At 37.5% G+C, this 27,478-nt stretch overlaps 1 protein-coding gene across 1 annotated transcript; it reads right to left on the reverse strand.

The window, feature by feature from the left end:
- Nucleotides 1-1,968: 1,968 nt before the first annotated feature.
- LOC117424167 (zinc phosphodiesterase ELAC protein 2-like) lies at nucleotides 1,969-27,478 on the reverse strand. The gene is made up of 24 exons (XM_034040288.3): nucleotides 26,848-27,478; nucleotides 26,489-26,539; nucleotides 26,326-26,396; nucleotides 25,691-25,755; nucleotides 24,953-25,010; nucleotides 24,585-24,653; nucleotides 22,533-22,703; nucleotides 22,297-22,355; nucleotides 20,467-20,525; nucleotides 20,271-20,343; nucleotides 19,821-19,933; nucleotides 19,464-19,562; nucleotides 15,712-15,850; nucleotides 15,352-15,434; nucleotides 14,615-14,736; nucleotides 10,929-11,025; nucleotides 9,954-10,092; nucleotides 9,198-9,236; nucleotides 8,379-8,488; nucleotides 8,182-8,281; nucleotides 7,645-7,765; nucleotides 6,295-6,373; nucleotides 5,611-5,755; nucleotides 1,969-2,923 (listed from the first exon to the last, which is right to left on the reverse strand). Exons 1-24 carry the CDS (start codon nucleotides 27,192-27,194, stop codon nucleotides 2,639-2,641), a joined length of 2,694 nt encoding a protein of 897 aa, XP_033896179.3. The 5' UTR covers nucleotides 27,195-27,478; the 3' UTR covers nucleotides 1,969-2,638.

Below are 27,478 nucleotides of genomic sequence, written 5' to 3' on the forward strand. Positions count from 1 at the left end.
TCAGGGACAACTACGCTATGACTCAGACCCAGATTTCTTTTTTCTTCCAGGTGGTTGTTGTTACATTGCTTGGTAACTAATTGGAAGTTCTCGCATCACTAAACATGATCCAAGGCAGATCGAAGTTAAATATTCAACTATGTAAATACAAAAACTTCACTTCGATTTGTTATAAGCTTTGCTTATGTCTTTTTTTGTCTGTGATTGTTTTTGTTTGTTTGTTTTATTAACTGAATAGATTTGAATAATACTTATTGTACATGTATTTTTTTTACAGTTACAAGTAGCTCAAACCGTATATGGTAGTTTATGTCCAGAGCTTGCGTTTCACACATACACCAGCACCCATCAATTTGTTTACAATTTACCGGCACAGTATATAACAAAATCATCATGATAATGCTTTATCCTGGTGCTGATTAAGCTGGTCCAAAAATAAGTTTATTAAAAATCACTTAACTTTAAAGTCATAAAGTTTTTTGTCTGCACTCCTAAATTAATCTATTTGCTTTTATCGTTGTTTGGGATGTTGATATAAATGCTGGGTGCCCAGGAACAGGCCAATACACATTCCCTTTCCAACTCCAGTCTGGTCACCAGCTCACCAGTTTATTGAAGTTTAGCTGGGTACAGAAAGTACTTTAATATAAAAAGCCTGTCTATCAATAATTTATTTCCAGAATTTTTATCAGAGAATGTTTTCATTCAAAATGAAGTGAGAAGGGTCTATAAGGATGGAACAGCCCAAAATTAAATATGTATTGTTTAAGTTGTTTAATCTTTAATGAAACTACATTTAACTACCTAGGGTATATTTGCAGAATTGTACTTAACTATTGCACACCTTATTTGTGTGTATTCAGTACACATGGAAAAAAATAGACTCGTTCTTTAAAAAATACATCTGCTAATTTCAGCCAAATGAAAATGAGGGTTTTATGTTTTGGGGACATCAGTTAAGGTTCATATATGTACTTGGCTTAGTCTTATTAAGCTTCATTTCCCCATTAGATCATAATATAGCAGGGGTCAAGCTTTCTGCCCACTAAGATGAACTCATATCTATTTTCAAACAGTCTAGAAAGGTTATTATGCATATAAAAACATTCTTTAAATAATTATTTCTTTAAATAATTCCTGTGTGAAAGCATTGTGAATAGTTCCCTGTATCTCAGGATGTATTTGGGGGATATCGATTCATTTAAAGCACACCACAAGGCTAAAACATTACAAAATGTATTTTTCGTTTCCGTTCTAGAGTAGACGATTATGGTGAACATGAACTTATACAGTGTTAATGAACATGTAGACATAATTGTTCATGTACACAGGTCATGGGCAACATGCTTGTAGTCCAGCAGATGGTAAGATGATCAACACTGTGTGTGTCCCTGTCTAGCTATGTACTTTAACCTGCAACTAAATGAAAATCAGTTGTCCATGGCTGTGTGGTCCAGTGGTTAAAGAAAAGGGCTTGCAACCAGGAGGTCCCCAGTTCAAATCCCACCTCAGCCACTAACTCATAGTGTGACCCTGAGCAAGTCACTTAACCTCCTTGTGCTCCGTCTTTCGGGTGAGACGTAATTGTAAGTGACTCTGCAGCTGATGCATAGTTCACACACCCGAGTCTCTGTAAGTCGCCTTGGATAAAAGGTGTCTGCTAAATAAACTAATAATAATAATAATAATGGCTGACACAACAAAAACTTAACAAAAAGGTCAGAAGCTAAAGTTAAAAAAAAAAAGGTTCCTTTACCATTAGCTTACTGAATCAATTAGTAAATGTGCACATCGATTTATAAAACTTCCTAATAGAACCTTTTGGAAGTAAAGGGATTCAAAACACAGTGTGGCTATTAATTTTATTTCAGGTCACTACAGCCACAGAGAAACTTTCAGCCGATCTTGAATTTCCAGACATGTCCGTTTAATATTGGTCAAATTGACAATGATTGAGTGAACCTAAAATAACAGAAGTTCTGGAAATAATTTATTTGGTAGTTTTACATACAAATCAATTTCCTCTTGCACATAGTATTTATAAAATAAAATACATGCTTTTCATGCCTAAATAAACTCAACTATGCAATAATAGGAGGCCAAATTAAAATTAGCTTTATTAACAAAGCAAAACAGCAAACTTAAAACTACCATTTATATATATTTTTTTCATTTCATTTTCTGTACCTCATCATGTATTTTACTGGTGCACTGGCAGGTTCACATCCTGGATGTGGGGAGTTTTATGGGTCGAGATGGCTTATGAAAGATGTGTCAGAGGCTACCCATACTTTATATGTTCATAAACTGTTAATAAGCAATATATGAAGCAACAATGTAGCCAATATGTCTAATATACATGCCACTATCACCAAGATGACTTTAGTTGAAATCCTAGAATCCATGACAGGATTGTCTTGAAAACCAGTCCACATATAGAAATTACAAAACAATGAAAAGAAGGACAGTGGATATGAAGCGAACTGGCCGATGCTGCTGTTTTTTTTGTTGTTGTATGATATGCCACCTTCTTGACCAGTTCTCCCTTGTAAAGAGATCTCAATAGGACTTAAAACCTTGTTACTAAACCTTTAACAGTGCATACAGTCACACAGTCAATTGTCTGTCTTCCTTCTCCCTAGACAGCTTTCAGTTTTTTGCTCTCCCCCTCTGGGTGTGGTTGTTCCAGCTCTCGTTTGTTACTGCCAGGGGTTGGGTCCTCAGTTCCTGCAGTTTTGTTCACAGATGGCTGGGCCTGTGTACTGTTAATGCGGCCAGAGTCCAACACCTCTGAACTGGCCTCTTTCATCTGTCTCAGCTCCCGCTTCTCTCGCCTTTCCACCATTTCCTCAATCTCCTCTGCGAAGAGTGCTTTCAATGGCGGGATCAGTTTAGGTATGGCTCCAAAGTCACCGAACCGAATCTGATAAGCAGAAATGTGTATTAGATTTAATTAAAACCACTGCTAATCACTTTCTGAACATCTACATTACATACTATAATGTCTGTCAAATCCACATTGGATTCAGGAATGCTGTTTGAAAGATATATCCTTCATTTACAAGTAAGGAATATCATTTGGGGTAAAATAGTTTAAATCACAATGTGTCAGGCATACATAAGGATGTTGAATAACAACAAATGTATGTGCAAAGTTTAATAAAATGTAGACTATTTCTAAGATGCAGTCGCTTTTATTAACCTTGCTTAGAAATGCTTTACTGAAGCAAGGACTCATGCATAAGGTCATCATTACCCAGGTTCCAATACACTCAGAAAGCATATAGCATGGAATGTCCATACCAAAAGTTTTTACATAAACTGACACGATTATCAAGAAAAAGCTTTCATAAGAAAATAGCAGCAACGAAACAATCAGGTTGAGTTCCATTGGTGAAGGGTATAACATTTGAAAATGCCCTGTAATGCCCATCAGAAATGTATGGCTCACTCCAGCTCAAGGGGACTAAAGGGTGGTTACTCAACCCTTGCAACAACTATGGAAAAGGGTTATCAAAATGGACATTCTTATAACCTTCAGGCACTCTCTCACCACATGAGGCATGAATTACAAAGCTCTTTACTTGCAAGAAGACACCTGCCTTCTTTGCACCATCTTTTCAATCACAAGGTTTATGAGTCATCAACCACAAATAAAGGAAACCCCTCCCAAGAACGTGGGCCACTGGATCACATATTACCTTTAGAATACTGAATAATATTACAAAGTCCTGCAAAAATAAATTGCTAACTCCTCTTTTTATTAAATCGTCAAAATGCCAAAAATCCTAGATGTCAAGGGGTACACCACTTCCATAGACAAGTGCTTTTGTCTATCAAACAGACAAGCATATAACAAACATATAGGAGGCTGTGTGGTCCAGTGGTTAAAGAAAAGGGCTTGTAACCAGAAGGTCCCCGGTTCAAATCCCGGCTCAGCCACTGACTCATTGTGTGATCCTGAGCAAGTCACTTAACCTCCTTGTGCTCCGTCTTTTGGATGAGACGTAATTGTAAGTGACTCTGCAGCCGATGCATAGTTCACACACCCGAGTCTCTGTAAGTCGCCTTGGATAAAGGCGTCTGCTAAATAAACAAATAATAATAATAATAATAATAATAATAATAATAATAACAACAACAACAACATTTGATTAGGTTTGCAATAGTCCTCTCCAAAAAAAACAAAAAATAAATAAATACCTGAGTGCACTTTAAAAACGACTTGTGCTGATAAGACAATTGCCTGGCTCATATATTTGTACAAGTACAACCATTTGTTGGCCAATTTCCAATTTGATCTGCAGCATCAGGACTATAACACCTCTATAAATTCTCTGCACACAGAATAAATCTATAATAAATATTTAAATGGTCTTACTCAGCAAAATGCCAGGCTGAATTACACATTAATTAAACTTTAATATTAAAAGGATTTTATTTATTTATTTATTTTTTAATTTATACAGATCTTTATTAAGTCATGGAGATTTTAACTTTGTTAGAATTGTGTGAAATTAAATGATCAGCAAAATCAGATTTTTATTAAACTTAAAATTGTTTTGAAAAACTATTGTACAAGGTAGGTCTTGAAAACCAACCCTGTTAACTTGCTCCCTCTGTTGACATAGTTGAGTAACAGATTTGAAAAGAGGGCATTGTTGTCTGGTAACTGGACTGTGTTGGGCAGGCTTGAAGGTAAGCAGTTTGCAGAGAGCATCCTGGTTAAGTGACTTTCTGAACTACAGTACCTAGGGCAGTTGCATGACCTCACCTACCCTCTGGGCGCTTGCATTCAAAAGTGCTGTGTCTAACCTACTATAGAAGGCTTTTATACCATACATCTACACTACACTATAAATAACACCTGTTAAACCACATTACTGCCATGCACTTCATTCTTGCACAATCATGATGACCTTGCATTATACAGGTAGTGCGAACCACATATTAGTCCACTGTATCCCTTTTACCTTTTGGGTCGGGTTTGAGACAGACAGGGTAAACCACAAAGGTAATGCCTCATATTTGATTATAAACCATTAAACATCTTAAAGCTGAATTGCATTATAAATTAATTAAACACACTTTCACCTGATCTAAAAGCGTATAATTTGGTCTGATAAAATACACTGTTTCCAAGTTATTTCTATCTAAAATAGTTATCTTCTGGTGTTGTAATAGTCGGTAATGCTGAGTTGGATCACTCGGGTTACATTTTTGACTGATATTTTGTATTAAACAAAAGAAAGCTCTTTAGGCTGTGTCAACTATTGGTCGGACCAGAGGGAAATACCTCCCATCTGATCTTGTCTTCAATATTATTATCTAAAAGGAGCCTGGTGGCAGGGCTGAGGTCCTGTACAGGTAAACAGTGTTTTTTTTGTTTATTTTGTGATAAAATATGGCAGTGCTGGGGTATAAATGAGAGATGTGTCAAGTGTAAAAGGTTCCTGGAGCGGGACCTTCTTTACAGTGGAAGCAGCGCTCCGCCTCTTTTGTTCAACTTGCTTGTTTAAGCTGTGCTTTTTCTCAGTACATGAGTCTTTGTAACATAGTTAGCCCACAATGCAAAAGGAAGTGTGAAGACTACAATAAAATTACACTCACCCTCATGTGGTCAAAAGCTATTCCAACCTTTTCATTGAAATCTGCATTAAAGAGGGGAATTTTAGCATATCTCTGACTAAAGTGGTTCAGCATGATGAACTCGGCATTCATTTCCATTCCGATGCCAATGGCCTGAGAGGTAGTGCTAGAAAGAGAGACACATTTCTGTTATTTATTTTAACACTTAATTTAAGCTAGACAAAACAAACACACACTTTTCATAAATTGTGTTTCGATATTTCACTGTCAACTTGGACTAGGTCATTTGAATGTGTGTGGCATGAAGTCCACAATATTAATATTAGTTTCATGTAATGATTTCAGTAATGGTTTCCTTTATTTTTTCTCTTGAGGCAGTTAGAAAGGAAACAAAAAATGAAAGGTACCCTCTTTTTGATTGCTACACCCGACACTACTTGTAAGATTTACAGATTAATCATGAAATTAGATGATAATTTAAGTTGTATATACATTTATATATTGGGTTTCATGTGGGTGGTCATTTCTTAATTACATTAACTAGGAATACATCATATAAATATGTCACACACAACACCCAAACTGAAGCCATGTTGTTCCTACTTTTTGAAAAACATGATGTTCTGATGCTTTCTCGTGTGTTGTCAGTTACTAACTTGAACGCAACGTACTGGTTCTAGCTCAGCGCTTTCATCGAAGGTTTACCTGTGTTTTTTTTCAGTAGCCTCCTCTTCCATACCATCCTCCAGTGTAGCTTCGTGAATAAGCAATGTGGCGTCCTTTCCTGTGGCACACAAGTACACAAATACATAAGGAGCTCTGTCTCTGTGCACGGACAGAACCTTGCTTCAAGATACACTGAGGTTTTAAAAAACAAAATCAGGGCCTCACCGTCCAGGCTTATGTCAGTAAAGACCATTTGTTTGCATGCTTTGTTTAGAGTAAGGATTAAGCAAACATTCAATCTTAAAACAGACTAAAAGTGGTACTTGACTATTTTATGAAGCTGCTAAGGAATGACACAAACACTAAAACCAATGAAGCCTAATCAATCACTGTCAGCAAAGATTAAAGGGATTGGGGTCAGCATGAGAGACACACACTAACAAGAAGGAATTTGTGAGTGGATACACTGAACAGTCAGTCCTGCCTTTCTAAGTGGAGAAAGTGAGCTTGAATGCATCGGTGTGATAGGGTCCTGTGACGACGTCGGACCAGGAAGGATATGGACACAGAATGGTGAGTGAATGCGCTGTTCGCCGGTTTATTGCAAAATAAAAAGTTTAAATAGAAAACAAAACACTGAACAAACAAAACGGCACGATAGCCAAACAAACAGACAAACAAAATCCAGGGAACTAACCCACAAGTATCGTGCTGGTCCTCCAGCACGAGTAGCAATTGTTATTTTACACAGTTGTCTCCCGACTCTCTCCTGTTCTTTCTCCCTGAACACCAACCCCGAATGAGTGATTCGTGCCTCTATACATACAGCTGTGCCGGGACTCAATTGTGAATAAATCATTCACTTGAATCCCGGCACATGAACTAATTTGTGCAATCCCCGTGCCCACATACAACTACACACTTTACTCTGCACATGAAGTGATTGTGCAGTCCCTGTGCCTAAATACAAATATACATTTTAAAATCACCCGTGCTACATACCCCAATAACACACCACACACAACATAAAAAAATAAAATAAAATACACACAGGGGTGGGGCACCCCGTCACAGGTCCCAGTAGACTCTTGCTAATCCAAATCACTTGGGACTGGGCCCAATTTAAATCAGACTATTTAAATCAGTTAAAACATTTGTATTAACATGACATGTTCTACACAGAATTGTGATAGTGAAGTTTCTACAGCTGATGACAGCAAGAATATGAATTCGGATTATAGGTAAATTAGGATGACTGGGATTCAGATCAAAGAGAGTCAACTGTATATGTATATTTTTTGGTATGCCAAGAAAAATATACCAAGTAAAGTGTCCTTTTTAATTTTTATGTAGAAAAAAAAAGTTTAACTATACAAAGCATTTACTAACCCAACTGTACCAGAGCATCACAAGGCATCGTGTCTCCAGAAAAGACGATTTTCCAACCAGAATGATGGGTTAAAGAGCAGGCAAAGGCGTTCTTACAGTGATGAACCACACAGGTCTGGAACTAAGGGCACAAGGTAAAATCAAGACAAGCAAATGAGTCAAAGTTTCTTGAAAAACATGCCATACCAGTGTCAATAGCCAGGGACAGAGACACCGACTCCTTATGATGAATCTGAGAGGAGTCATGGTTTGGAGGGACAGATCTCGTGACACATCTAAGTCTGTCAGACTTTCATACAGACTTGCAACATATCTTTTAATATATTAAATAGATGCCATGGATTCTCTTTGTACAACAACTTAAATCACTTAAAATGAGTAATGTATGCCAAGGATAGCCCAGTTACACAAAAGTGTGTGTTATATATATATTTTTTTTTATTTGCATCCAACTCCAGTACTGTACCAGCAAAGATTGAGAACCTGCCAAAGAATGCCGCACACAGAAAAGTGAATATCTGAAACAAAACTAGTTACCTTTTCCAAATCTAACTTTTTAAGCAGGGACTGGATGAAGGTCTTTGTTTTATACTTGGGAACCTCAGCCCCCTCTGTGAGGAATTTGGCTGGAATGATGCTGAAATAAATCAAGATCACACATTGAAGATCAAGCTGGCGCAGCATATAAAATGCTTGCAATACGGCATTTACAGACATTCTCAGTGCATACTCACTTTATATGGCTGAGGATTCTCTGGCAGTGATCGTGGTACTGGTTTAGCCATGTCATGATCTGAAGAGGAGCCACCAGAAGAATTGGTGTGAAGGGTCTTCCTAGGGAATTCTAAGGGAACAAGGATAAATGCAGAGAATAAGAAACACGTCTTGAATATGTGCTTAAACTTATATTAACTTAAAAGTATGTATTTCTTGTTTAATATCTAATTGTTTGTGTTCTTCATCATTCTGTTATTGTTTCTGATATAGATCATGATTTGCCATGCCTATTGTTGCAGCAAACCTACACTAGGTGAGATGGTTAGAAACAAAACCAACTAAGGGTGTGCAGTTGTAATTTCTGCCCCCTCTGAGATTTTGTATAGAACATTTATGTACTAACTCACAGGCCACAGTTGCACACTCCTAGCGGTCATTTCTAAAATGGCCTCACTTCAGAAATTCAACTTTTAGGAGTCTTCATCGTAATTAAAAAAAAAAAAAGGCATTGCTTAAATAGCCAGGAGATCTAAACAGAAACAAAGTTATACGAAACAGGCATAACATGATTATAAACAGGCAAGTAATTAAACATTGAGAAGTGCAGATGGTAAATGTCCAATTTTATTATTTTGGATTTATGAAACACCCAATCCTTTTCAATATTCTTTATTGAGTCGAGGTCTCTTGGCGCCCATCATGAGCACATAACTCACAAGCATCAAACCATTTTTAGGACCGTTGGGCGCTAAATGTGAAATTACAATGAACAAAAAAAAAAAACCTCAAACAGGCATATATAAAGAATAAAACACAGAAACCAACTGGATACTTACCAAAGCTCTCTCCCTTTGTAATAGTAAATTTAACAGGCCCTAAGCAGAATGAAATAAGGAAAAGATCAAAAGTGTACTCATTGTTTTGAAAGCAAGGCAGTTATTGCAGTACAGAGCCAAACCGTAAAAAAAAAAAAAAAAAAAAAATGTTCTTAAGGCGTAAATTGCTTTCTCTTGGCAAACAATATTTAAAGCTTCAAGCATAACTATTTTATAAATAATAAACTTAAGACTAACTTGGTACGAGTATGAAATATCAAAGTTATCTTAACTATATTTCACACTGTATCATTTTGTGTTTCAGTTCATATAACCTGGTGACTTTAAAAACTCAAAACAGTTTAAAAGGTTGCCCTTGGCCTTTTGTACCGCTCTTTAACATGTCTTCTGTTCATCAAGTACACCTGAGTGTATCCATAACACAGCAGACCGGTAGTCTCAAAATACTACCGATGGACGCAAAAAACATATCTGTGAGAAACAGAACTTAACGTGGTACCGAGTGTTGCAGAGGCAGGCTGATTGTTACACTCTGGTATACCAGCTGAACTTATAATGCCACAACAAGAACACATGTGTGATACTTCTTAACCGTACCAAAGTTAATATCAAGCTTTTTTGACAAATATTCATTATGTACCGACAAAAACATATTTTTATTTTATTTTTGTACAGTGCAAGTACACAGGGAAAAGTGTTTAGCTTATCTAGAATCAAAACTGTACCATAAATATATAAAATAATTTGAATACATACTGCGTGATGGTCCGCGTGCATATGCGAAATGAAAACTGCTGACAAATTACTCAGGACCTCATCTATGTTGTTGCCATAATGACGGCACATCTGTCCAAAAGTGCCTTCGCCACAGTCCAGCAGCACAGACTGAGTAGGGCTAAAGAGAAGAAACCAGTCAAAAATACTGCAATACTTTTTAATACTTGCAGTTTCTCATTTTCTAATAAAGAAAAGTATGTTGCCCAACAAAAAACCCCAACTGTCAGTATTGAATATTCCAAACTTCAGAATCTCAAAACTACTTGGACGTGCACACTCGCTAAAATCACTGGCTGTGAGCAAGGACATTGTGGCTACAAAAGTTCACAAAAATGACTCGTGAATATTACAGTCTAAAACTATGGTTTTGTTCGTTACAATGTTCTTGCTCTTAGTTTGCAAAATGTCCTAGTTTTTCAGCCAACAGGCTAATGAACAAGATTTACCAAGAAAGTAAACAAACAAAACATTATATATTTTTTGTAACCTCCAGGTTGAGTGAATGTCTAGTTTTGGTCATTTTGTTACAGGACAGTGTTATTTTAGACCATTTCATTTTGTAAAATGGGACGCAGCAGAAGACTATTCAAACACAAGGGTCTGATTCTCATGGACAGTTAAGGATTTTGTTAAAGTCTGTTTTTAAAAGGCCCTTAATTAAATCATGTTTGAAGTAATCCATTTTTTTTTGTATTTATTTATTATATATATATATATATATAAATTAAAACGTGGAGGTATAAAAGCAAACAGTTTTCATAAATGAAATTAGCTAGTTCTATTGCTTTTGGCTGATTGCTTATTATTTTTAGCAGATTGTATTTCATAGGCAGGTTTTATTCTAATTTGTATATATTTTACAATCAAGAGGCCACAACATGTGCAAATGTTTATTTTATAACTTTCCACCACTTACAAAAACACACTGCAGTTTACTTTTAAAACACATCTTACCTGATGTTCAGCAATGTTGCGCTGACATTTCGAATCTTCATAGGGAGTGCAGATCCAGTGCCAAGAAACACCACTTCTGGATACCGGTCAGCTTTCCCTGAGAAAACACCAAAATGTAGTGTGTTTTACAGAGGGAACAAAGAACAACTGAACAGCAACGTTTCCAAGGAAAACACAGGGATCTTGAAATTTTGAAAAACATGCCGTTATATTCATAACCTATTGGCACTGCCTACAATGCCTTGCATAAGTATTCACCCCCCTTGGACTTTTCCACATTTTGTAGTGTTACAACCTGGAATTAAAATGGATTTAATTGGGATTTTTACCATTTGATTTACACAACATACTTAACACTTTGAAGGTGCAAAATATTTTTTACTGTGACACAAAAGTTAATTAAAAAAAAAAAAAAAAAAAAAAAAAGACATTTGTTGGTTGCATAACTATTTCACCCCCGAGTCAATACTTGGTAGAAGCACCTTTGGCAGCAATTACAGCTGTGAGTCTTTTTGGGTAAGTCTCTACCAGCTTTGCACATCTGGATCCTGCAATTTTTGCCCATTCTTCTTGGCAAAATTGCTCAAGCTCTGTCAAGTTGGATGGGGACCGTTGGTGAACAGCAATTTTCAAGTCTTGCCACAGATTCTCAATCGGATTGAGGTCTGGGCTTTGACTGGGCCATTCTAAGACATTCAGGTTCTTGTTTTTAAACCACTCCAGTGTAGCTTTGGCTGTGTTTAGGGTCATTGTCCTGCTGGAAGGTGCACCTCCGCCCTAGTCCCAGGTCTCTTGCAGACTGAAACAGGTTTTCTTCTAGAATTTCCCAGTATTTGGCTCCATCCATCCTGCCCTCAATCCTGACCAGTTTCCCAGTTCCTGCCGATGAAAAGCAACCCCATAACATGATGCTGCCACCACCATGCTTCACCGTGGGGATGGTGTTCTCAGGGTGATGAACAGTTTTGGCTTTGCACCACACATAGCATTTTGCGCTGCCAAAAAGTTCAATTCATGTTTGCTGTCTCCCACATGCCTTTTGGCAAAATCCAAACAGGATTTGATATGTTTTTTTTTCAGCAATGGCTTTCTTCTCACCACTCTTCCATAAAGCACAGCTTTGTGGAGCGTCCGGATTATAGTTGTCTCATGGACGGTTTCTCCCATCTCAGCTGTGGATCTCTGCAGCTCCTTCAGAGTTACCATTGGCCTGAGTTGCTTCTCAGACTAATGCCCTCCTTACCTGGTCACTGAGTTTTGGTGGATGGCCTTCTCTAGGCAGAGTCGCGGTTGTGCCATATTCTTTCCATTTTTTAATAATGGATTTTTTGGGATATTTTTTTATAACCCAACACTGATTGGTGCTTCTACAGAACTTTATCCCGGACTTGATAGCTCCTTGGTCTTCATGATGCTGTTTGTTTAGATATACTCTCTAACAAACTCTGGGGCCTTCCAGAAACAGGTGTATATATCTGAGATCATGTGACACTTTAATTGCACACAGGTAGACTCCATTCAACTAATTTTGTGACTTCTGAAGGCAATTGGTTGCACCAGAGCTTATTTAGGGGTGTCACAGCAAAGGGGGTGAATATGCAATCAAGACTTTTCAGTTTTTTATTTGTAAATAATTCTGAAAAATATGTAGATTTTTTTCCCCACTTTGACATTATGGACTATTTTGTGTAGATCAGCGACAAAAAATCCTACTTAAATCCATTTTAATTCCAGGTTGTAACACTACAAAATGTGGAAAAGTCCAAGGGGGGTGAATACTTATGCAAGGCACTGTATATAATGCATGATCATCTCCTTTTGAAAACTTTGATTTAAGTATAAGGCAATCAGGTGGTTTTGTGTGCTAATCAGCAAGTGTGGTTAGGGTATACATTGTCATCGCAAGATGTTTTACAGAAAATGCACCAAATAAAGTTAGCAAACTAAAAGATATATTATTATAACTGCACATAAGTTGTCTGCTTCAATTGTGATGCAAGTTTTACAAGAGGCTGTTGTATAAGTATATGGCTATAATTACACATTTAGCAATATGACTGCATGAATATTTCCATAGTCTGGTTGGCTTTTTGCTGCTTCTGGTGTAATAACACTATGTAACACAATTTTTGTTCCTGGGTAGTAAGTGTTACTTCCTAATTGCTTATGCCTCAAAAGTATAGAAAATGGCTATTCCCCACAAACTTTACTTTTGTGACCAGGACAGTGATATTTTGAAATTTACCTATTTCCAATGAGAAAACAGGCGAATGTGTGTCTTTTCGTTCACATAAAGTCAGAAAAAAACAACATATGAATCCAAATTAACATGTATTTATACTAAAGTAATACAAAAAAGACTACAAAAGATTTAGAAGCGAGTAGTTTTTGCGAGATTTACGATTATACTGTAAATCACTTTCACGAATCAGCCCCCAAATGTAGTCTCCCATCATGTTCTCGTTATACTGTCCTTGGTAGCGGCGTTCAAAGTCCAGTATATCCTGGAGGAAGCACTCGCCTCGCTCCTCCGAGTACGCTCCCATGTTCTCCTTGAATTTATCAAGATGAGCATCAAGGATATGGACTTTGAGGGACATCCTACAGCCCATTGTGCCGTAGTTCTTCACCAGAGTCTCAACCAGCTCCACATAGTTTTCGGCCTTGTGATTGCCCAGGAAGCCCCGAACCACTGCGACAAAGCTGTTCCAAGCCGCTTTCTCCTTACTAGTGAGCTTCTTGGGGAATTCATTGCACTCCAGGATCTTCTTTATCTGTAGTCCGACGAAGACACCGGCTTTGACCTTTGCCTTAGACAGCTTAGGGAAGAAGTCTTGAAGGCTGCCGACTCCTTATCTAGAGCTCTAACAAATTGTTTCATATGGCCAAATTTGATGTGCAGTGGTGGCATCAGCACCTTCCGGGGGTCCACCAGTGGCTCCCACTTGACGTTGTTCCTCCCCACAGAGAACTCGGTCCGCTGGGGCCAGTCCCGCCTGTGGTAGTGCGCCTTGGTGTCCCTGCTGTCCCAAAGGCAAAGATAGCAGGGAAACTTGGTAAAACCGCCTTGGAGACCCATCAGGAATGCCACCATTTTGAAGTCTCCTATGACCTTGATGCCATCTCAGAAAAATGCAGATATGTATCCACTTAGGAAGCTGGAACCAAACTGAAATGGTGGGCTTAAGGCCCCTGTATTTATACTATTTATATTACTGGAAAGTTCTAGAACGTTCTAGAAGTTACTCCAAGTTTACTCAGCGCTGAATCTATCTGGAATGTTCTGGAAAATAGGTAAATTTCAAAATATCACTGTCCTGGTCACAAAAGCAAAGTTTGTGGGGAATAATAGCCATTTTCTATACTTTTGAGGCATAAGCAATTAGGAAATAACACTTACTACCCAGGAACAAAAAAAAAAAAAGAAAAAAAAAAAAATTTGTTACACGGTGTAACTGAATGGCTATCTGTGCTACGATTATCGTCAACAACCTTGCATGTTTAATCTAAAATAAGCCCTGTAGCACCTTTAAGGTTGGTAAGAGTGTTACTGTGTAATCCGCCAGCTGCCAACCTTGCAGTTCTCAATCATCTTAACCCCTGCACAAAAAGATTTTGAACCAACTTTCTAAAAATGAAACAGTATTTTGAGTCTGCTGTGTAATCCACTCCCTTTAATGAATTACCAGATAACACTGTGGGATCTGTTGCCAGGGACTGTTTACACTCCTCCACTTTTTCCAGGAATCCAGGAAGCTCGGTCGCTTCTTTAATAAACTCGCGGGAGTCGCACAAAGGAACTGCATCTCTGCAAATTGAAAAATCAGCTTTTAATGACATCTGCACTTGTGACAGCATTTAGAGTTAGTGTTTACAGAAGCTACTGAATGTAAAAACACAATGGGCAGTATTTCCAAATTGTTTACATCTGTGTTTCATTAAATCGTGTGTTTTTGAAGAGGGGGGGGAATTTGTGTGTTTTTTTTTTGTTTTTTTTTACCAAGCACCTACGTGATAGAATTCAAGGTATCTTAACTATTTCAGCACTAAGTAACTTTACAGAAAGACTGCTCTAGGATAACGAATTAGGTAGTTTTGGTGCGTTATACCTCAGGGATGAAAATAAGACAAATAAAAATTGACATAGATAGGAGTATATTACTCACCTGAGTTTTGAGCGCAGCTATCTTTCCGATATTCTATAAGTGTTAAACGCTTTGTAAATCTTGTCCACCACTTTTCAAAAGGCCAGGGGTCTTTTCACAGAATTTTTTTTTTTTTTTTTTTTTTGATAAAACCAGTATTCCTGAAAGTTTACTTTTAAAGGGGTTTGGAGTTTATTCTGTCAATTTGAAATGATTTGAAATCACTATTTTTTTTTTTTAATGACATGTCGTGTCCAGTACTGGACATACAGACTGACCTTTGCCACTCGAACTTGGGCCTCAGCTGATACTTGAGCAGACACTCCCCCCGGACACTGGGCACATGCAGGGCAGCCTGCTTCTGAAATAAAAACAGTAAACCCTGCATTAGCCTCTGATTTTTCAAGGATGCCTTGGGGTTTCAGATTCTGTTCTAGAAGCAACAAGATAATCACCTTTAAACTGATTAATCAAAAGTTATATTTCAGTACAATAAATATTAAAGACTAAACAAACACTGACAATATCCCAATATTACACTTTCTGTAAAATGCACTATAAAAGAAATGGCCACCAATCTTCACTGCATGACTCATCACAGGTTCAGAACTCAAAGTGAAATGAATCAACAGAGGTACCTTTGTTTCACAGTTCCTCGGTGCTGGAAAGATCTCTGGGTGAATAAGATTGAGTTGGGTCTGAATCTTGTGACTCCGAATGTTATGGATTGTGTGTGCCTGTTCATTTAAGATCAGGTGTTCTGTAGTAGGTCCAAACCTGCAGTCAAAACACCACGTCAAAGACAAATCTAAGAAGATCTACACACCCCTCCAACTATAAAAATTGGTTTATATCTTCCATGGAAGGTATAAACCACAATGTGCTGTGCGGTTCCCACGATATATACCACACCTGGGGTGGCTAACCACCTCAGAAGTGGTGTGTGTATACACACAGACATATATACTGAGCAGCAAAAGAAACGTATCACATATATTTGGATAAGATTCACTAGATGTGATCGAAAAATGACAAACTCTGTTTTAGAGCAGGTGCAGTGACTTTTTATTGTGCTGATTAACAATGGACATCACGAAGATGCTGCAAAATTATCTGTCTGTGTCTGGTTATACCGTCTCGCCAGATTTGAAATTGCTGGCTGTGAGCACCGAAGACGACGAGCCACAGTACGCTGCCCTAGTCCAGCCTCCAGCATGCCGATTGCACGAAGGCACTGCTCTCTTGACAGACATGGCATTGTTTTATTTTCTGTGATTTTCTTTATTGCTTTTATTCAAGCTTGCAATTCAACAGCTGAAATCACTCCATATCCAGTGTCCAATCAATCAACTGTCTCACTAATTAGGTGATTAAGTGCATATGGTCAAGGATGAATGACTTAAAGAGAAACCAAAAACATTTTGTCAATGTCCATCATTTATATACCTTATTTTTTTTTCAAAAATAAATGTATTATAATAGTGATAAGTTTCTTTCAATGTTTGGTATATATCATCGGAACCACATGGCCCCAAGTAGTTTATACCGCTTATAACATTATAACACTGCTACCCGTCATTTGGGAGATGAAAAATAATTAGAACACATTTTAAATTAAGACAAAACCAGAAACTTTTATTGTGTATACATCTGCAGTGTAATATAGTCCCAAATTTAATTGAATTTAGTGTAATGTACGGTTCGCTTATTAAAAATAAATTGCACATGTCCATTTATTGTGAATTTCTGCATCGAAAGTGGCATCTCCCTAGAAACTAGAGGACGAGCACAAAGTGATGATGGGTGGAGTTTCAAATGACACTGAGGAAGTAAGGGGAGCAGCTGCCATGGATGCTGAAGCTGTATCTTCTGGTGAGTTTGTGCCCTCGTTATATGCGAGACACACATATTCAAGTCCGTTCTCATCCTTTCGGATCTCAAAAGATGTTTTTGTTAGTTGTCGGACACCCTAGTGTACAGTTCATGCCAGATTAAGTTGACAATCAAGCCAGACTTTACGCACCAATCCGACTGTGGTGTCAGGAGACAGTGCCTCAGCTTCCCACAGAGGCTTCAAATCCAGGCCGGTAATTCAGGGGGGTGATGTCTGGCCTTGTCTTTACCTGCTTTTCTAGAAGTTTTAATGACTGACAGGAATACATTCTTGTTTGTTTTAAACTCGCTGTCAGCGGAGACGTTAAAATTTCTACTGTTAAAATATTTGTTAAGTCTAGTTCAGCATTATAAAACTGGAGAGTGAGTACTGAATACCCAGTTGAACTTCTTGCACTGGCAAAAAAATCCCTTAAATGTTGAGTTTTTTTTTCTTTTGTTTTCTTTACTTATTTCCATGAAATTAATGTCCATATTTTGTTTTCTTTAAACCAGTCTAAGTACATTAACAGCCCATGCTGTAGTTTATTATTTTTCTTCCATTTCATTTAGCTTTTCCTCATCTACTGTTATGTGTCTACTCTTGACAGTTGTTGATGCACGTATTTATTTTTTTTCAGATGGACTGCTGTCATCACTCAGAAAGTTGGTGTTGCCCCAGTTATCTGGAGTTTCATCCCAAATACAGTAAAGAAAATAGATGGAATGTCACTTATTTTTGGCAGTGGTTTTGTAACTAATAACAAATAAAATGGCAGTTTGTCATGGAATTTAGAATGTAGTGGTGCGTAGTGATTTATTGTGTGGTGCTGTTTAACCAATCCGAGGTTGTTATTGTTCCAAACCTTGTTTATTTATTATTATGTATTGTTTGTTTTACTTACTCAATGTGAAACAATTCTGTCAAGACGTGGAAGTATCTTCACCAAGCACACACGCAAGTCATGGTCAATGTTCATCCTGGCTCGGTACTTTGTCTTCATCGATGTCGTGGCTGAAAATCCGGTTTCGCATAAGTAGGTTGTACTGAATGGGACCAACACTTTCAGTGCTGCAGAAGAAGCAGTGCTGTATTCATCAGAGCACTCACACCAAAATGTCTCCAGCGGCATTTCACTGAATTTGGTTCTGAGGGAGCTGTCTGATGAAATGTCAATGCGCTCTAACAGCTTTGATGGGACAGTTCAGAGGGTGACAGTTTAGCTTCAATATTCTCACTAATGGGGTTTAGAGCCCACAAGTGTGTAGCGGCTTGTTCCATCGTGAGTTCAGGAAAGTAAGCATTACATTTGTTGTGTAGCCCAGTCAGATGCAGTTTGATTACAAGTTTCGTTCCTGAATGAAAGAATGTAAGAGCTCAAACATTATCAGTAGTCCCCCCAGACACGAACTTTCCAGAGTTGTAGTTTCCTTTTGAATGCATTGTCACGTAGCCGATCAAGGCACTGTGAAACTATGTCTTCTGACATAAAAGCTATCTGTTGTTTGACAGTGTCATTTGACATTGTATTTTTGCCAGTTCCTTGGCCTTCTGCTCTCCAAACATTTCCTTTACAATTTCAGTGGCACATGGCATTCTCAACTCCTCAGCAATCGTATGCGATTTTTTTGCTTTAGCAATTTTCAACACTATGTACAGTGACACTACAAGTTTTCTACCTGCAGTAGCTGTGGATTTCATTACGGGTTTAGTACCAAGCAGTCCCTTTGCCTTTCGCTCAAAAAATGAATGTTGCTTGTTTTTATATACGTCATGCTTGGTAATTAAATGTCTCTGTAATTCGGAGGGTTTCAGACATTCATTTGACAGTACTTGTACACAAATTACACACTGCGGTTGAGGTATATCTCCACTTCCAGTACAAATAAAACCAAAATTCGAGTAGCTGTCTTTGTATTTCCTTAATTTTGCAGGGTTAATAACGGCTTTATGTTTTTTACTCAACACCACCTCCTCGCTGTTCTTCAGCCCTTACGGTTGAACTTGTTGAAGGAAGTTCTGTATCATCATTCTGTGGGTTTTGTTGTTTTGATGCTGATGGTCGAATTAAAAACGTATCCATATCTGGTATTCATTCTGTGTGTTTCTAACAGTTTTTCCTCTGCTTTGTAATCTGTCGTGCTCCCGCTGAAATAGCTTTATTACATCACACGTAACCCGAGAACATGTTACGAAACCTGAGAACTCATTAATTTCTGCGCATCGTTATGACATGCTGAAGTTAATAGGTTTCAGTGTGTCATAAGCATGCAGGGAAAATAACACACTCTGGTTTGTTTGGAGGACCCCTTGAAACCTCCTCAAGGACCCCTGCTCTAGATTAAGCAAGCTGGGATTTTTCCTGGGTTGATTTATTGACGTATTGCATTAATATTACTATATACAATAAAAATACAATGAAATGAAGTCCATGCAAAATCAAGTTTCTACATTTCAGGACAATATTATTAAGATCCATGGCATGTTCAGAATGCTACCCAATTGTGCTTACTGTACCTCTCCATCCACTCCTTATATCTGTCAGTTTGCAAAATCGATTCCGGTGTCATATGAACAACTAAGGATGCAGGGTCTTCTGCTCCTCCAGTATGGTACCTGAAAAACAGTGCAACAAAACAGTAGAGGTAACAAACTTAACTCAAGGATCAGTTTCTACAGTTTAGTGCACTGCAGCTAGTGTGCATATGTAAATGTGAAAACCCTCTTACATGACAGCGATTACACTCAAGTTAGCTCTTTTAAAGCAAGTAGCAACCATGTACTATTTTATTCATGTCTGGGTGAGGTTGAGCAAGTCCTGTACTCAGTGTAGTGATTATTATGGAAGTAATAGAAAAAACTACAAGTCTGTACCTGTTCAGGTGTTCATTGTTACAGACTGGCTTGATGAAGTCTTCACTGGGACACTCTACAACAATGAAGGCAGGGCCAGGGTCTGCTGGAGTACACACCTCTCCAGGTAATATCTGCAATACCAGCAAACAAACCTTCACAAACCTTACAAATAAAAGTAAACGTGGCTCGTTCGGCTCTTTAATTCAATCCAACCAGCCTCTAGCAACTTGTATAATACGAAATGCATTTTATAAACACCAGGCTTTGCAAAAATCGTACTGTATCTGTGTGCAGTCAACACAATGTTATTTTATTTTAATATAGAGGAGTAACCTACAGAGAGGTTTGTATTTAGAATCCTTGGCATGACGTATTTACTTCAGTAAAGTCTGACAATTACGTTATAAATTACACTAATTATTTTCATATTGCACTGCTATTCCTGGATATTTTATCTTGGTTTCTTACCTCTTTCCCTTCAAAGGTTACAGTTTTTCCATCCTTAAGTGCAGCAACAATGGGGCCTATAGCTGGCGTGCCACTAAAATGATGATATGATTAATAATAATGAGAAAAAAAAACAAAAAACACCATGACTGTATGAAGATTAAGAGTGACAAATGCTGAAAAGAAAATGGCTGCACATGGTAATGGAACTACTTACAGTGGTAGACCCAAGTCTTTGGCTTTGGCCACCAAGAAATTCCCCTTTTTAGGATGAAGCTGCAATGAGAAAGAGTATTAAAAACACCTAACAAAAAAGATTTTAAAATGGGCCAATAAACTTAATAACGTAATATCTAGAAGTAACAGTCTATTGTTGTAATGTACATTCAAAAAACAAGTATATCATCCCCCTACTCTCTGGATCACCATAAACAACACCCACATATATGTACCTGTAAAAATATAAGTGCGGTACACAGGATGAACATGCTTGTCCACGTATATCTAGATTCTGATACCCTCTGTGCTAAAAATGTTCTTACCACTAGATACATGCAACTACTGCATATGCAACATTTGTAGGCAAGTACATCTAGGCACCATCACTGTGTCCAAATGGCAGGCGTTTATATACAGGGCATTTTTGTGTGCTGGGGGGATTTCCCCCCTATGCTGCAGCCAATGCGGGGGGGGGGGGTTCAAAATGTTGTGTTGCTTTAAAATAAGCTGCTTTCAGGAGACCTACAGCTGTTCATCACTGTGAGACAGAGCACTCTCCATTGCTTTTGCCATTGCCCAACGAAGTTTTTGCATGCAGCAGAAGGTGCTTTTCTTTTTAACCAGCGCTCAATTTATTTTTTTTTAACTCTTTACACTCAGCCCTGTTTCCGCCTGTTCTTCACTGTTTTCATTTATGTATGTATAACAACTGGATAGTTTGTACTGCATGCATGTAACATATCAAATGAAAGGCCACAAAATGCCCTTTCATATTATGTAAGTTGCAACAGGATCAGGCATACTATAAGTGGTAGAGATGAGAATATATGTAAAAATAAAAATAAAAATAATAATAATCATCAAAATAATCATGTTTGGTCACTGTTATATATATTGTAATCATAGATGGCTCCAAAAAAAAAATAAATAAATAAATAAATAAATAAATAAACAAAAATGCACCATTGAACCTCAATATGAAATGATACTGCCCCTTTCAGTCTAGCTGCTACAATGACGGAGCAATAGACTCAAAATGAAACCTACGCTGTGAACTCTATCACATGATGAGGCTTAACTGATCGTAGTTCCGGCTAGGAGTACCACACACACACACACACACACACACACACACACACACAGAATACGTCATTGGAAAGCCTCGAGTCTGTACTTTTAAATAAGGTAGGTACCACAAACCAGGTAGTAATTTGTGCGGAACCTTCAGTGCCCCGGCGCCCCAAAACGAAATGGGGCTGAGTTAAGAGTTAAAGCGAAAGTCACCGCTTGCAAACCACCTAGATAGACTTAATATCGTCTTTGTTTACTTACTGCAGTGTACTGAATTTCTATAATCCTTAAAGATAGCGGCCGAGAATCAGGTACGAGAGAATAAAGTCTTGCAGTACTTTTATTTATTTATTTATTTATTTTAACCAGAACTACTCAGAATGCGGCTCATAGTGCTTTCGTCACTGACACCCACTTCCTTATAGATTGTTGTAGCGTTTCAGGCATTCTAAGTTGGGTGAAAAATAAAGTAGCTTGGTGTCTTAAAATATCTCTGCGGGATTTTCCCGCACTGAAAGTTGCAGATATGCGGGAGCAACTTACAAAATGCGCAATTCCCGCAACCCCACGCTGAAATTCAAGCCCTGATTTTTATATATACATATTTTAAATAATATATATATATATATATATATATATAGTGGTTTGCAGAAGTATTCACCCCCTGCAAAGTTTTCACACTGTGGGCACCATGAGATGAGTGCGTGATATATCTCTATATCTAGTATGAAGAAATGCCTGTACTTGTACATCTTACCTTACAAACAAAAGCCACCACCAAAGAAGGATCTCTTATGGTGATTCTTGTACTTCCTCCTTTATTAAAAAGGGTAATAAAAAGATAGTATAAAAAAAAACCAGAATATTTTTATACCCATCAAACAAGTTTATGATAACATAATATTGAAATACTGGCGACACAAAGGGCAGGGTGTATAAATATGCTTTTGTTTGCAGTAACTACAGTGTAATTACAACACGCTGCCTGCTTACCTGGCCTGTCGGGGCTCCCTCTCTCCCTGTCGTTGATGAGCTCCTCGCTGTCCTCCAGGTTCCAGCGCTCAGCCTGTGGAGAGCGAGACTGAGAGCGAGACCGAGGGGAGTTGCTGGGGCTGCCTCTCTCTGGGCTGGGGGACCACTTCCGTTTGCTGGGCTTCAGCTGTGCTGCAAGGAGCAATGGGAAAAAAAGAAGAATGGTGATAGATAGATAGATAGATAGTTTTTTTTTTTTTTAATATCCTTTATTTAAATCAATCAAATCAATATTAACATTACAAAACAAATAGCACAAATGCCCATGCAAAACCCTCTATTACAACAATTACAAACACATTTTTAAATTATCTTCCACCAAACACACCACCTCCCCAATTGCCTGAAACTTTTCTAGCTGGTGCACCAATTTATAAAAAGTAAAATCAACTTTAATTCTTGAGATGACCAATTCTTTAAAAATAGGTATTACCGCATCAGTTAAAACTCGATTCATTTTGTTTTTCCTACTTTTCAAAATTGCCATTTTTGCCTGGCCCAGTAGAAAATTTGCCAATTGACAAAGATTTTTATTTCCTTTAGCATTCTTCACCCCAAAAATAAAAGTAGTTTGAGTAAAACTCAGACCCAATTCACTAAACAAATCTCAAACAAAGGCTTTAATCCACCACAAAATAAATAACAATGAAAAACTGTTTCCCTTATCGAGCAAAACTGACATGTATCTCCTCCCCCCGGCTGAATGATGGAGAGAAATGAGTTGGTGGCCACAATGGTATGCAATATTCTCCACTGTAGATCCCCCACTCTCTTAGGAACTGGTGATCTATACAGATTCCTCCATGCAGGGGTGATAGAGTCCTCTACTGTAGCCTCTCTCGCCAATGTGTATCAGGCAAGTTTTTTAAATTTTGAAAATGCAACACTTTCACACACATCCGATACATCTCTTTTTTTTGTATCCCCCTGAACTGAACCTTATATCCTTCTCCAAACTTTAGGATCTGCCCCGGGGTATCAGTGGTCTGCCCTACTGCAGGTTCAACTTGCAGGTTGATAGATAGATAGATAGATATAGTCCTAAACTCCAAATACATCCTTAAAAACACTGCTTAAATTGTGTTTCCAGTTATCAAACTACTGTCTGTTTTACTTCTCAACCAGGATGAAGAAACAATAGCCTTTAAAAATATATTGCACTGAAACTCAGACATGTTGAATTCGAATGGCCTAATTAATATTAAAATATGGGAGGGCATATTTAAATATTTGTCAGTGTTCCAATTTGGCCTTATATTAATATTATTATATTATTTATTTCTTAGCAGACGCCCTTATTCAGGGCGACTTACAATTGTTACAAGATAACACATTATTTTTACATACAATTACATTATTTTATTTATTACACATTATTTTTTACATACAATTACCCATTTATACAGGTGGGTTTTTTACTGGAGCAATCTAGATAAAGTACCTTGCTCAAGGGTACAGCAGCAGTGTCCCCCCCACCAAGGATTGAACCCACAACCCTCCGGGCAAGCGTCCAGAGCCCTAACCACTACTCTACACTGCTGCCCCTTGCGTGACTACAGCTATCCTGTGCAGATTTGTTAAACTGGCTTTACAAGAAGTGTATAGGTTGTGTTGAACAATAAATGCAGTCTTCAATTGGCCAAAAAAATATATATTTATATACATATTATACACTAGCTTCAGCAATTTTGATCCTTCTGGTAGTCTACAAACGGAGCTAAAATCCAGCACCTTAGTTTAATGATATATAAAAAAAATCCAGTCAAAATGTTTAGTAGAGAACACTCTCAAAATACTGGTAGTAAATTTTCAACATGGTTCCTCGTTCCAAAAACTTTGACAAACACAATCCTTCACTAACCAGTATTTGCTGCATAACAACACTAGAAGGGGTAGCAATGTAGTATTGACATCTGAAAAAACTATTTTTAAAACGGTTCTACTAATGCATTTTAATGTATAGAAATTTGTGTGAAAAAAAATTGGTCAAGTCATAAAACACAAGACACTTACCAAATATGGGTACTTGATTAACAGTCATGGTATTATCAGAGTACTGTGGTTCTGTGTAGGGCTGTACAGCTATAAAAAGTAACAAAGACTTTCCTTTAAATTAATGCACACAAACCGCATTATGCAGTGTCATACGTTCAACCCAAATACATACATATTTTTATTAATAATAAGTTGTTACCTATTCTACAATATTTTCCAGGCAGTTCAAACAAGAAGCATTTCCAGTATTAATTCGTGATATAAAGCCTGGGTAAAAATGGTCTGCAGAGATGCTAAACAGAGGCTCTTTACTGGTTATGGGTATTAAACACAAAGAAGATTGCATTTCGTGTTGAGGAAAGCAGTTTGATAAATTAATCATGTACCTATTTTGATTTCTTCTAATGGTCCAGAGAAGACTCGGATTGCATTCACATATTCATCCTAATAAGATAAGAATTATTAGGCAGGTATTTGAAACAGCAATGTTTGTTACCATCAGTCCCAACATAAATCACACCATGCCTAGGGGAACTGATAAATGCACAGGAATACATGTATGTAATAGGAAATTAACACACATGTACAGCAATATTTCACAAATATAATTCTCCTTCATTGGGCCCTATTTTAATGAGCAGTGTGTTTGTTTTCACCTGGGAGGGCCTCTCTGGGCGCTTAGAAATGCACTGCTCCTATGACAAAAAAACATTAAAAAAAAAAGAAAAACTCATACGACTACTGATTTCGTACTCTAAAGACACTTGATTTCAGCCACATAATATTTCAAAAGTCTTGATAGTCTTCAGAAGATTTTTTTTTTTGCAGGACCAATAAGTGGCCACTAGATGGCACAAGCAGTTACACATTAATTTTAGGGTTACAGTATTAGGTACTGTTAAATTATATTTATATGTTTCTTTTATTGCACCAAAAAACATGCCATGTGTAAGAAGTTATACTTACTTCTAAATCCAGTCGCATGACTTTTTTTTTTTGTTTGTTTTTTTAATAGACATGCATGTGTGGTCCTGTTTTCATCTGACAATCAATATTTTACTTGGGAAAGTGACACAGATTTGACCTTCGTCTTTCACTACTGTGAAATTTGTATATGTACTCACCAGCTGCGGAGGTCCAGCCAGAACACACTCAGGAACTCCTGTATCCTTCAATGTTAATATCATCCCTAAAAACAAGGGGCAGGTATTTAACAACACATTAGTATATAACTGCCATTCAACTTTTTAGAGGTCAGTCAAGCACCAAGGCACTGTACAATAGTCTAAAGGGTGCAAAGTTAAAAACAGAGGCAAACAGACTTTGCCATAGGTGTGAACTTCTGAATTATGCATCCCTATGCATTATAGTCAAATTAAGATATTATTCAAATACAGTAAAACTAAAATGTGCTGCAATAGCTAAATTAAAACACTACTTTGACTATCATCATTTTATTCGGAAATGATACAGTTAAGCTATATCCAGTGTGACCGAATGGCAACACAGTTTTAAATATGCATACCTTTTCCACACAGAACCAATTTTAAAGTCTTGCACCATTGTCAAATTGTAATCCCTATGCAGACAATATAATTACATTCTGTGCAAACTAAACCAGAATGGCAGTAGTAACTAACTTCAAGGAGCCATGAGGACACCCATTGTTTTTTATTTGAGGGCTGCTGGCTCAAAATTAAAAAGAATGGTTTGGGTAGGGGGTATCTCTTTTTTTTCTCTATTCACTGCTTGATCCTACCTGATAATCCTCCAACATTTTGACAACTCATTCTTGTTAAGAAAATGTTATCCAGTCGGGCAACTTTTAATCTGGAGGAAGAATGAGTATTCTGAATTAATAAAAGAAACTTGTACAAAAGTAGTTTCAGCTAAACAAACAAATAAAGCAACAGTCAACTTACTTGTGTTCTTGCATCAGTCTTTGAGTGCCTTCTCCACAGTTGAAGAGATACCTGACAAGATATGAACACAGATGACGAAATATAAAAAGTACAGCACGTAATAAATAATGGCATATTTTAAAATGAATTCCTTAATGTTTTGCTGGATTCACAGATCTCTAATATCACCATGCATGTAGTCGATATAGAAAGAATAGTGGGTTTAGTTTTTAAAAATGAATGATATTAAAAAAGCTTTTCCGTTATTTGTCAAATTCCATATAATTTTGAATGTATTGTATAAAAACACATACTTACAAAACGTTAATTTGTGAATGCGATATTTGGATAAATGTTTGTGGTAACACAGAACTATTTACCTATTAAATTCGGAGAAAACGTACAAGGACGGCCCATTATCTCGACTACCAGCACCCACAACCTGCACATAAACAGTGGCAGGTCCGTGTTGGTCCACATTTTTTCTCTGTTCTCGTGTTCTGATGTGTCTCAGAGTCTCTTTTGGATGTTTGGCCTTTTTCGATGCGTTTCTCTGGTTCTCAGCAGACATTTTGCAAAAAGACTGCCTTAGAAAAGAGTCTGCAGTCAACACGCTGTAACAACAACGCTGTTTAATAATACCAGGCACTAAGCATTTATTAATCCATTGACGTGCTGCAAGCGATGTTGAGTTTATTAAAAGGGTTCTCTTCTTTATAATAAACATTCAGAACCAACAGTAACACCGGCGTGGCGTGAATGTCACATCAACTACTGTACTGTGCTCTTCTGCCTGAGTGACGTTAATGCTTTTTTTTTTTTTTTTTTTTACAGTTATTTTCCTTTACCGGTAATTGAGTTCTGCAACACTGGTGAGTCTGCCTTTATCAAATGCACATTCAGTTCTATTGTTTTAACCTTGTTCCATTTATTTTGCTTGAACTTGCCAGCCATGAGTTCCAATACCACCGGTCTCTGTCCTGTTATCACATGGTCCTGTTCTTGCCAGAA

Source organism: Acipenser ruthenus, chromosome 19 (genome assembly GCF_902713425.1).
Source record: "Acipenser ruthenus chromosome 19, fAciRut3.2 maternal haplotype, whole genome shotgun sequence".
NCBI lineage: Eukaryota > Metazoa > Chordata > Actinopteri > Acipenseriformes > Acipenseridae > Acipenser > Acipenser ruthenus.

Bases quoted from the DNA above. Each gene is read 5' to 3' on its own strand.
- LOC117424167 (XM_034040288.3), bottom strand. From the start codon at position 27,194: ATGTTTATTATAAAGAAGAGAACCCTTTTAATAAACTCAACATCGCTT. The intron at 24,654-24,952 runs GTACATGATTAA...TACTTTTTATAG, and splicing joins ATTAGAAGAAATCAAAATAG to CTGTACAGCCCTACACAGAA. The intron at 10,093-10,928 runs GTAAGATGTGTT...TCTTCTCTTTAG, and splicing joins GCAACATTGCTGAACATCAG to CCCTACTCAGTCTGTGCTGC.